At 40.8% G+C, this 12,273-nt stretch overlaps 1 protein-coding gene across 10 annotated transcripts in view; it reads left to right on the forward strand.

Annotated features, from left to right (window-relative positions):
- The window catches only part of PAPLN (papilin, proteoglycan like sulfated glycoprotein), a 98,251-nt gene that overhangs the window by 62,119 nt on the left and 23,859 nt on the right, over positions 1-12,273 (forward strand). For 6 of the 10 annotated variants that reach the window (XM_087951633.1, XM_087951634.1, XM_087951631.1 and 3 more), the window contains exons 7-12: positions 826-949; positions 1,748-1,828; positions 3,470-3,642; positions 4,834-4,957; positions 8,494-8,620; positions 10,616-10,681. In XM_087951633.1, coding sequence (XP_087807759.1) covers positions 826-949; positions 1,748-1,828; positions 3,470-3,642; positions 4,834-4,957; positions 8,494-8,620; positions 10,616-10,681 — 695 coding nt within the window. The remainder of the gene's footprint in view (positions 1-825; positions 950-1,747; positions 1,829-3,469; positions 3,643-4,833; positions 4,958-8,493; positions 8,621-10,615; positions 10,682-12,273) is intronic. The other 4 variants (XM_087951635.1, XM_026671074.2, XM_087951637.1 and 1 more) reach the window with 3 other exon arrangements.

The raw sequence follows: 12,273 nt of genomic DNA on the forward strand, positions 1-12,273 counted from the left end.
GTTTATTATTATTATTTCTTTTAAAAGTCTGTTCCATCTGATCCAAATAACAGTAATTTAAAGGAAAAGATGGATGCTCACAGTTGCAAACAATGCTTTTCTCCATTTTTTAGATGCCGTTAAAGCAGGGGTGTCAAACTAGATTTCATTGAGGGCCATATTAGGGTTGTGTTTGACATCAAGGGGAGCTGGGTGGCGTCACCAGGGGGCATGGCCAGCTCAACATCACTCATGTCAGGGGCACCTGTGGTGGCCACCCATGCTCTCTGCCAGCGAAGCTTGTGAGGCCTCCCAAGCTTGTGAGGCCTCCCAAGCTCCATTTCTGGCTGAGAGCCTCCTGCAACTCTCTACCAAAGCCACATGTGGCCCTTCTGAGCTCTGTTTCTGGCTGCGATGGCTTCCTGCAACCAGAGAAAATGGAGCTCAGGAGGGCTCCACATCCCCCCCCGAGCTCCGTTTTATCTGCACATGGCCCTCCCAAGTTCTGGCAGAGGCACCATGGGCAGGTCCTCCGTTGTTTCCAGGGTGGCCCCATGGGCCAGATCTAAGCACCCTGCAAGCAGAATCCAGCCCGTAGGCCTTGAGTTTGATACCCCTGCTTTAAAGCAATAATTCTCAAACTTGGAAGCATGGAGAGTTGTGTGGACTTCAACCCCAGGCATTCTGGGAGTCGAAATCTACACGTCGTAAGGTTGCCAACTTTGAGAATCACTGCTTCAAAAATATGTCATCAACTTTACTGTGAAGTGTCTTGACTTTCTAGTTCCTGATAGCTGAGTCTTCTCCATCTTCCCTGTGGATGGTTTCAACTTTGCTATTTTACAGGCTGTTGGCTGTGATAAAATGCTGGATTCTTCCCAAAAGGAAGACAAGTGCCTGCAGTGCGGTGGGAATGGAAGAGCTTGTTTTGAAGTCAAGGGACTCTTTGATGTGCCCAACCTCCCTAAAGGTACTGCAGCGCAGGTACCATTGACTAATACAGGGAGTCCTCGACTTACGATCACAATTGAGCCCCAAAATGTCTGTTGTTAAGTGAGACATTTGTTATGTTAGTATTTTCCCCATTTTATGACCTTCCTTGCCACAGTTGTTAAGTGAATCACTGCAGTTGATCAGTTAGTAACCTGGTTGTTAAGTGATTCTGGCTTTCCCGGTGACTCTGCTTGTCAGAAGGTCAAAAAGGGGATTGCGTGACTTTGGGACACAGCAACGGTCATAACTACGAACCAGTTGCCAAGCATCTGAATTTTGATCGCATGATCATGGGGATGCTTCAAAAGTCGTAACTGTGGAAAACGGTCGTAAGTCACTTTTTTCAGTGCCTGTGTAACTTAGAATGATCATTAAATGACCCTATGTAAGTTGAGGACTTCCTATGTAATAGACTTTAGACTGGGGCTGGGGTAGAGATATGATTGATTGTTCTTATTAATCTCTTTATCTCTTTAAAGCTAAAGTCAACCACTGTAACTCGGGAAGGTTTTTACTGTAGCATGTCTGCAGTGTGATACATTGATGTCACTGCTTTGTGCCATATTACATCAATTACATGCAAGGCTAGCTTTATGGGTAATACGAATACGGATGGAGACAGTTCAAAAATCAGTGGAGTAGTTACAGCAAAATTTATATCTTTTCCCATGGAGCTTCTCTGCCCAAAAGAATGACTTTACCCTGGCTTCCTTCTCTATTATATTCTCTCTCAGAAAAATGAATTTATTCTGGCTGATTTATTCTGCTCCTATAGGCTACAATCAAATCTTTGTCATTCCGATGGGAGCCACCAGTATCCGGATCAAGGAAGCCACCCCTACCAGGAACTTCCTGGGTAAGAAGTTGTTACTGCTCTTTGTGTATGACTTCCATCACCTCATTTAGTTACGACGTAATACGGGACAAAATGGATTCGCATATTCAGAAATATTACATGGTACCATCATCCGGGTATTGCATCATTAATAACATAGATGGGAGACTGCTCACGAATGGAATGCAATTGCTGTATGCTATGAAACAGAGGTCTCCAAACTTGGCAACTTTAAGATTTGTGGACTTCCAGAATTCTCCAGCCAGCATAGCATAGCTGGCTGGAAAATTCTGGGAGTTGAAGTCCACAAGTCTTATAGTTGCCAAGTTTGGGGACCTCTCCTATGAAATAAGGTTCTATTTGCAACAATATACCTGTGTATATATGTGTATTTTACATGAAGCAAGAGTCTTCGTGACTTCTCCATCAAAGTCTCCATGTATGCCATCCACTTTGTTTATTTATTTATTTTATTATATTTTTAATCCCAACTTTATTATTATCAATCGCTCAAGGGGATGAACCTATTTAATACTCCTTCCTCCTATTTTTCCCACAACAACAACAACCCTGTGAGGTGAGTTGAACCAAGAAAGAGAATGCCTGGCCCCAGTTCACCCAGCCGGCTTTCGTGCCTAAGGCGAGACTAGAACTCCCAGTCTCCTGGTTTGGAGGGATCCTCTGGATGAAACGGCAAGGGGTCCATCAAGGGCAAGGCGAAAGGAATTGTCCCTTATCAATGTAAACACGAGGCTGGTTCATAGCTCAGCATGAGCTCAGTCAACGTAACTCATCACAGGACGAGGTGATTAATAAATCATCTCAAGCTTCCTTATAATGCTTTGATTTAACGATAGGGGTTGAATGTTACTCACCGCTCTGTACAAAAATGGCCCAAGGTTCTTTCATGTGAAACTAGCATCCTAGTAACTGTTTACACATCTGAGTGGGTATTTTTGTGGTAGTAACATGGAAATGTACACACCTTCTTCCATGATATTTTGGTCAGTTCTCACAGCTCAAGGATTTCCTGATAATCTGCCCTCGGAATACCGATAGTCCTCCACTTATGACTACAACTGAGCCCAAAATTTCTGTTGTTGGCGAGGCAGTTGTTAAATTTTTGCCCCATTTTACAACCTTTCCTGATCAGTGCAGTCATTCATTTAGCGACATGGTTCTTAACCCCAGTGGATTTTGCTCGTCAGAAGGTCACAAAAGGGGATCACATGACTCCCTGCAACCGTCATAAATGTGAGTCAGTTGCCAAGCATCCAAATTTTGATCACGGGACCATGGGGAAGGCAGCAGCGGTTTGCAGGTGTGAAAAATGGTAATAAGTCACTTTTTTTCAGTGCCGTTATAACTTGGATTGGTCACTAAATGAAATGTTGTAAGTCGAGGACTACCTGTATTTACTAAGGCGCTGGGTTTTTGGGGAAGAGGAATAAGTCATGGCGGGCCAAATACAATTACCACTTTTAGATTTTCAGCAAAGCATCATACCCCCTACCTCCAAAAAAATATATATCGATATCTCATTTTGTTTAGTACGTAATAACCACTTCATATCTGGGCAATATTCTGCAACATCAGAGTCTCAGAATTCTACGTCACTGTCTTTCTTTCTACCCCTCTTTCCACCACCACCCCTAATCTCAGCCATCAAGAACGTACAAGGAACATACTATCTGAATGGGCATTGGACAATTGAGTACAGCCGAGCCTTGCCTATTGCTAGCACAGTGGCGCATTATGACAGAGGTTCAGAGGGGGATCTGGCTCCAGAGCTTGTACATGCCCGGGGTCCCATCACCGAGCCTTTGATCATTGAGGCAAGTAGCTGCACCTGCTTTCCTGTTTTCTTAGAGGTTTAATCCCTGAGCTGTGCATAAGTGTTCTGGATAATTCTCCAGAATAATTCAAACAGGGGAATTCCACAGGTTCATAAATAAATAAAACAGATTAATGGGAGATAATTAACTTCCCTTTTTAGATTGAACAACCATTAGAAAAAAGCTAGAGGAGAACTGGCCTTGAGGCTATCTCTATTTCATGCAGAGGTCAAACAGCAAATGGCTAATTTATCTGTCATAGCATTAAGATCACTTCAGTTGCTCATTCCTTAACCCCGACAGTGTGCTTAGATGAAATGAGTTTTGTCACATTTGGAGGGTACAAGGTTACGAAAACTACAGTAGTTTAACAATCGTTTCTTGATGAATAAAGAGGAAATATAATCTTTCTTCATTCCAGCAAGAAACCACTTTATCCTTTGTACTATCGGCAAAGTATTCAAATGTTGATCTATCAGAATCAGGCAAGACATACAGCAGGAAATGAATAGCAGGCAGGAAAAGAATAACTTTGGCAAGGATCTGAGTGATGGGTGTGTGTCTGTCTGTCTGTCTGTCTGTGTGTGTGTGTGTCTTTGTGTGTGTAAGACTTCGACTCAGTTTTTGACCAAGCAACTGAACAAATCCCTGCATTTTCCTGACAAGGTTTTTGAAAAGTGGTTTCCCATTGACTGCTTCCTAGGGGTGAGAATCAGAGCGATTGGCCTAAGGTCACCCTACTGACTTGTGCCCAAGCAAAGACTAGAACTCACAATCTCCTAGTTTCTAGCCTTATGGATTAACCAAATTGGCTCTGAGTGATAGACATAGTTTTCATGACTAGCAGACAAAGTTTGTTTGTTTATTTATGAAATTTCAAAACCAACCATCTCCCTCACAAAAGGAGGTTAGAACTTGGGCTGTAACAAACAGATGAGTAATTGTGTTTTTAATTAATTAAGTAATTAACACACCAGGGAAAAGAAACCAAGCTGACCTTAGTTTTCAAAAGGTAGACCAGATTTTTGCTTGTTTGTTTGTTTAAAAGAGGGATATTCTTGTCATCTAAACATTTATGTGCAAAAATCCAGGCTTACCACTACATGAACTGGACCAGTAGATAATGCCTTGCTACAAGAGTACTAAAAACCGTGCATTTCCTGATACCTGCTTATCTTCTTTCTTTTTCAGCTTATCAGCCAGGAACAAAACCAAGGAGTACATTATGAATACTATTTGCCATTCCAAAGGCAAACATCAAGCTACAGCTGGGGCTATGGCTCCTGGAGTGACTGTAGTGCTGAATGTGGTGGAGGTACATCCCAGCACCTCACGTTTAATATTATTGATTTGCCTAAGTGGTTTTTTTTTGGTTTTTTTTAGCATATGGCACATGTCAGCCAGGGATCACCGATGTGGCTGGCTGCCTCTGTGAAAGGAATTTTTTCAGGCGGTGTTATCTTTACCTGCGGGATGCCTGAATGCCAGTAGGCAATCGGGGGAGGCTCATTTCTTGTCCCTATGCGGTTCATCCACTCACGGGAATCAAGCCGCCCACCTCACCGCTGTGCAGGTCTAGCGTCTTACCTTGTGAACCACCACAGCTCCTGCCTAAGTGATGGTTCCCAATCTGTGTGTACAGATCACATATTCATCTGCGAGGATATTCTAGATAGTTTGTGGTCTGGGTGTATATGCTACAAATACAAGCCCATAGCAGATGGGGAAGCTGAAAACTGAAAGGGTGATGTGTGAGCGTTAGTCTCCAAGATTGACTGTTTATTTAATTGGTCGAAATCTCAGATAATTAGCAAATCACACAAAATGTTGACAAATTCACTCAAAATGTCAGAAACTTTTAGACAGGAATATTAGTTACATATGAGAATTGGTAGACATGCTAGATTTCAATCATTAAACTAACTGCTATACTGAACTGTTGTAGTGATGATTGTGTAATGACCTTTGCTTTCTTAAAGCATTTAAAACCATTTTTAAATAGAATAAAGGCATTATCAAGATGACCCTAAGCAGAAATCTGCTAGTTCAGGAGAATCACAGCATAGAATGGGTGAAAGCAATCTTCTTCTGCCTCAGATATCATTTCAACTTTGCAGGATCCCATATGACTTGGTCACCGGACCAGAAATTTAGTCTTCAACATTGTGCCCTGCCTAAGGATTGCAAAAGATAGGATGGATAATAATGTAGACAGGTCCGAGAGATTTGGCATACTTTGAGTAGAGTATTATAAGGAATTAAATAAATGATTTAAGACCGAAAAGTATTAAGTATGATCTTGCTTTTCAGGGCCTGGCAAGTAAATTGCCCTAATTCAGGAGATAAATGCTTTTAAACCACCATTTTTGTTAAAGACCTAGGAGTAATATTCCCCCTTCAGTTCTCCCACACAAAATTCAAAAAATGCCCTGAAAATATGGTTGTGATCACTCTGGGTCCTGCAAAAGGGATGCTTGCAGAGGCATTGACCTGCATGGGAAGGTCAAGGGGAGCAAAGGACAAAGCAACATTGGGCCATCATGATGCAAGCCACATCCCTTTTGTTATGATCTCACACACCCATGCGAAGGGGAAGGCCTTGTATCACATGATGCTGCTTTGGTCATTTGAACAAAGGCACTTGCATACTGTGAACATTTGTGAGTTTTGGAAAGCTACGTGTGTCTCAGGCTCTGAACATCTGTTAAGCATGAGAAGTGTAGCAATATTACTTCTTCAATTCCTTATGCCCTCAACCCCATGGGCCCCTTACTAGTTTTTGGAGCGGATATAGTAATGATTGTAGCTGATGCTTTCCCAAAGTGACTTTCTGTTCTTATTGCCATTTTCCTAGTGTGTTATTTTAATGTAATGGAGAAAACCTGATTTGAAGGGTAGAACAGAGAGACAAATTATTAGATATATTAGATATAAGAGTTTATATCTAATATAATATCTAAATATATATGTATCTTTTCTTTTATGTACACTGAGAGCATATGCACCAAGACAAATTCCTTGTGTATTCAATCACACTTGGCCAATAAAGAATAGATAGATAGATAGATAGATAGATAGATAGATAGATAGATAGATAGATAGATAGATAGACAGATAAAACCGCTGGCACAGTGGTTAGAATGAAGTATTGCAGACTAATTCTGCTGACTGCCAGCAATTCAGCAGTTCAATTCTCACTGGTTCAAGGTTGACTCAACCTTCCATCTTTCTGAGATAGGTAAAATGAGGAGTCAGATTGTTGGGGGCAACATGCTGACTCTATAAACTGCTTAGAGGGGGCTGTAAAGCACTGTGAAGTGGTATATACTGTAAATCTAACTGCTATTGCTATAGTCAAGTTTTTATTTTTTGCTTTTGGGGGGGCGGTCAGTGGGACTCAATAGCTGACCATTATTCTTGGAATTATTATCTTAGACTCTCATCAGGTTATTACTGAATCCTGGAGCCAGAAGGAATCTCATAAAATATACTAACCGAAATACTCAACCTTCCTGTACTTACATACAGAAAATAACGGCATATTCCAGTATTGCCTAGATTCTAGAAGGTTGTGAGAAAAGGCATAAATTGAAAGGAAATTCTGATTGAGTTGCAACAGGATTATTATATCATTAACAAAATAATGGTTTTTTGATAAAGCTTTTGATAAAGTTTTTTGATAAAGCTTTTGTTTTGAAAATTTGACCTTAAAAAAAAAAAAAGCTTGCAGTGGTCTGTGCAGAAATCATCTTGTAATCTTTGCTGACTGGATTATAAAGAGATCTGCTATTAGCCATTCTAGGAGATACAATTTTGTAATGGGTGGCAGACATGTTTTGATTCATTCAGAGTTAAAGCCTGTCCATCTGCTTATTCCTTTTCAAAGTAAATGTGACCAATAATCTTAATTACTGATTGCACTTCATATAATGCCAGTGAGATTATATATGGCAGAGGTCTCCAATCTTGGCAACTTTAAGACTTGTGGACTTCAACTCCCAGAATTCCTCAGCCAGCTGAGCAAATAGCGGGATCTTTTTTTAATTTCTTCATTAAGCTTCTGTACTGTTGTAAATAACATGAAAGGCAGTTTGATGAAGTGGTTAAGGCACCAGGCTAGAAACCATTGAATTCTAGTCCTGCCTTAGGCCTGAAAGCCTTTTGAGGGACTTAGGGCCAGTCACTCTCTCTCATCCCACAACATCAGGCTTGGATGACAAGATGGTTAGTCACAGTGGTGGGGTTCTACCACTTCCCCTACCGGTTTGGTGATTGGACCCGATGCGCACACGTGTGCAGCTTTCCTTCTTTTCATTATTCAAAAGAACCTGAAGAAACATATAACAATCTATTCACATTTAGCTAAGCTAACATGAAAATACCCTGGGGGGGCGGGCAGGACATGTCTCCATCTCAGCCAGCTTCTTCAAGGCAATCAATGTCAGAGCAAGTCTGACCTCTGAGGGAAAGCTGGCCAAAAGCCCAGGGCCGCGGTAAGAAATATCACCTCCCACCCCTGAAAATGGGTGAAGCTGAGGGATTTTCAGCATTCTTTTCCAAGGCTGTGCATATTGAGCCCATTATTATATTCAATTAATTATGTAACTTAATTAATTTCCCCACCCCCACACCCGCCTTCAGATTAGCGCTAGCCCTGTTACCTTGATTTCAATCACACCATTTGTGTGGGAATATGAAAACATAACTCATTGGATGCTGGCCTTTGCCTAATCCTTATCTGTCAGATGATAATACTTGGTTGCTTTAGGGATATTATGCAAACAATCTCCTTGGCAATTATCTGTCACCATGTGCCATCTTTGGTTCCTCTTGCTTTTCTCTGCTCCGCAGGTTATCAGTCTCGTCTGGTCTTTTGCACCATTGATAATGAAGCATATCCGGATTATATGTGCAGAGATAAACCATGGCCGGGAAATAACCGCACCTGCGGCCTCCAGCCCTGTCCCCAGACAAAACGGTGAGCTTTGATGTGGTTTCTCTCTTCTCTGAGATACCTTGAAATCCAAGAATCAGTGAAAGTCAGAAATAACTTGGGAGTGGGCCCTTGCTGCTCTCCTATAAAATGCGTGCAGAGAAACCTGAGCCCCCCCAAAAGCACAGGTACTCCTCGACTTACAACCATTCATTTAGTAACTGTTCGAAATTACAGTGGCACTGAAGAAACCATTTTTCACACATACGACTGTTGCAGCATCCCCATGGTCATGTGATCTAAATTGGGGCGCTTGACAACTAGCATGTATTTATGACAGATACATTTTCCTGGGTTCAAGTGGTTGCCATTACTTTCCCAGCCAATTCCCAACAAGCAAAGTTAATGAGGGAAGCCAGATTTACTTAATGACCATGGGGTTCACTGAACAACTGCAGTGATTTGCTTAATAATTATGGCAAAAAAAGGTCATTAAACAGACTAAAACTCACAACAGTTGCCTTACTTAGCAACGTACATATTGGGCTCAGTTGTGGTTGTAAGTCAAGGCCCACCTATCCTACAACCTAGAACAAAATGTTACCTGAAGGGAAAATGTTACAATTGTCAAGCTAATTGGTTGGGAATAGGCAATCTTTTTTCTTTGGGGTTTGCCTGTTCACAAAATGTTGTACAGGTTGGGTTTAGCTAATCACACAACACGTACTTTTTATTGATTTATTAATCAAATGTATGTTGTTATCTTTCTTTCATTTTTTTATTGGCAAATTGTTGCTCTCCAAGATCTGTGCCATCTTTCTAGACACATTAACCCATGAGTGAAGAAAAAAGTAGCTACGAAATCAACTGTTTTTCTTTTCTAAGCAAGTCAATGCAATCTGTGGGGCCTTCTGGAAATGAAAATGATGCTAGAAGCTGGTGCTTTGCTTTCCCACTTACCATCAACCCACTTAATTAAATTAAAAGCACCTCTCTTAGGAGAAGGTATCAATATTGTTAAACATACTGGGAAGGGTAGATAAAAAGCTTTCTGTTAGAAGTTCATAGCATGTTTCCTGATTAATTGTATCAGAGCCTCCTTGTATGAAATGCAAGTGGTGAGTAGCAAGAATTCCTTTTCATTTTAACAAAAAGCATTATTATTATTATTATTTATAAAGTTTTAGAGTTACAAAGCTGTTTCCTCTGTTTTAGACTGGAACTTTTCTGGGCATAATTAGGTTTCTGCTTGTAATATGAACAGAATACAAAGCAAGCATCCACCTTCAGATCTCCAAAAAAGGTGTCACAATTGGAACTTTCACAGAGTTAGCCCACAATCCCCGCCTTCCTTCCCCTGTTTACTATGACCCCTTAGTAATTACCAAGTATTTAGTCGGTTCTTGTGGCTACAATGAATAAAAAAAAAAATTCGGGGCAATTCAAATGAAGAGATCAAACCATGTGTTACATGCAGCTTTTGGAGGCAGTGATTTGAAGACATGGTGAAGGGGAAACTGAATCCTTCCCTCCACCCACATATTTGGCCTTGATTTGAATTGGCTCTTCTTCTTGTGGGTAATAAAGTGCCTGTATGTTTTCTGCATAATAGTAGCTATGGTGGGTGGTCTATTTTGGTGCAGGGAATTGGCACAGCTGCCAAGAGGAGGGGGGAAGGCTGTTGTCTGCTCATGACCCTGATCCAAATTGGACCCCATCCCAACATCCTTTGGAAGTGTTTTTTTCAACCTTGGCAACTTTGAAGATGTGTGGACTTCAATTCCCAGAATTCCCAACCAGCCATGCTAGCTGAAGAAGGGCTGGGCTGGCTTGGAAATCCTGAGAATTTGAAGCCTTCAAATTGCCACGGTTGAGAAACCCTGTTCTAAACGCTTTTAAAAATGGCAGCGGAGGTTTTCAATCCGTCATCAAAATCCCTTTTAGTTTGGCTCTAAAAGGATAGAAATCATACTGTAAAAGACAGACCCAGATGTCTGTATATTTACTATGGGCTTTAAAATCTTTGTTCTATACACAAAGGGTATCTTACCTCCATCTGCCGGGAGCATGGAGCCGCAACAGAGCATGGAACTTGCAAACAAAGAGGTAACTAGGAGAAAGTGGTTCAGCTCTTTTCTTCCTTCGCCTCACCTCCAATAGTGGTTTTCAAGCTTCCTAACCTTAGTAAACAGCTTGTATTTCCCCACCTCCCCTTGCATTGTTAGCTGCTCATTCAGCAGGAATTTGCTAAAAAACAAACAAACCACAAATTCCTGAGAAACAGCTTGTTGAAAGCCACAGACCTAGATTCATCAAATGATACAGAATAGACAGGTTGCAAGAGACCTTAGAAATCCTCCAGGCCTGGTGAGACATATGCAGGTAGTCCTCGACTTACGACCACAACAGAGCCCAAAATTTCTGCTGATAAGGTGAAATGTTTGTTAAGTGAATTTTGCCCCATTTTATGACTTTACTTGACACAGTTGTTAAGTGAATCACTGCAGTTATCACATTAGTAACATGGTTGTTTAGTGAATCTGGCTTCTCCATTGACTTTGCCTGTCAGAAGGTCACTAAAGGTGATCACATGATCCCGGGACACTGCAACTGTCATAAGTATGAGTCAGTTGCCAAGCATCCACATTTTGATTACGTGACCATGGGGGGTGCTGCAACGGTTGTAAGTGTGAAAAACAGTCCTTTTTCCAAGCTGTTGTAACTATGAAAGGTCACTTAGTGAACTGTTGTAAGTCAAGGACTATCTGTACTAATGTAGAAGTTTAAGGCACAGGTTGATCCTGTTCATCCAACCAGTGTGACTACATAGCCTCTCCCCAAATTGCTGCTGAAAAGGTGTAATTTGCAGTGACAAATGAGGAATTATTAAATTTGTAGCAGGCAATCATACTGAGTACGTTCAATCCTTTTAATTTACATTCAATTAAGGTTAAATTTAATATAGATAAAAAGATACTTTTGTCTTGGCTCTACATCCTGGTTGGAGTGTGGCTCCCAGCACGCAACACTCAAAGGCTGGTGAGGCTCTATATCTTCCAAACGTTGAACATCTCTGGTTCCACAAACCTTTGAAGGCTTTTCTTCTAGGTGATGGACTTCTTAAAGCTTTGGCTTTTTTCTCCCTAAATAATGGTGTTGGGCAGTCAGTGCTTTTTGCCTTCTTATCCTGTGTGAAGAAGGGTGAAGGAAGATAATTCCTTATTTTACTTTGTAGCCCAAGAGTTTAGATATCATATCCCCAGTAGCTTCTGCTGAGAAGTTTAGTAAATTAAAAATGAATATTGCTGGAGATTGCGGCGTTGTTTTATCTAACCTTTCTTTTCTGTTTTCCTATATTTTTCCCATGCCCATTAATCCAGATGATAATTTTACATATTCAGTTATATATCATCCAGATTTACCAGAAGTCCCTCCATAATGATGAATTACCAACCCTTAGTACAACTGTATTAAAAGTCATATTTCACATAATTTATTTTATTTATTTTTATTTATTTAATTTGTCAATCACTTACAAGATAACAGGTATAAGTATAAACATAGTTTTGAATACATGAGATGGATACGTATAAGTAAAATAAGAAGAAACAATAGGACAGGGATGGTAGGCACGTTTGGTGCGCTTATGCACGCCACCTAATGAAATTCACTACTACAAGCATGAAGATGCCATTTGC

The sequence above is a fragment of the Notechis scutatus genome, chromosome 1 (assembly GCF_049901735.1).
Source record: "Notechis scutatus isolate UNSWTSFEM ecotype Mainland chromosome 1, rNotScu1.2, whole genome shotgun sequence".
Classification (NCBI taxonomy): domain Eukaryota; kingdom Metazoa; phylum Chordata; class Lepidosauria; order Squamata; family Elapidae; genus Notechis; species Notechis scutatus.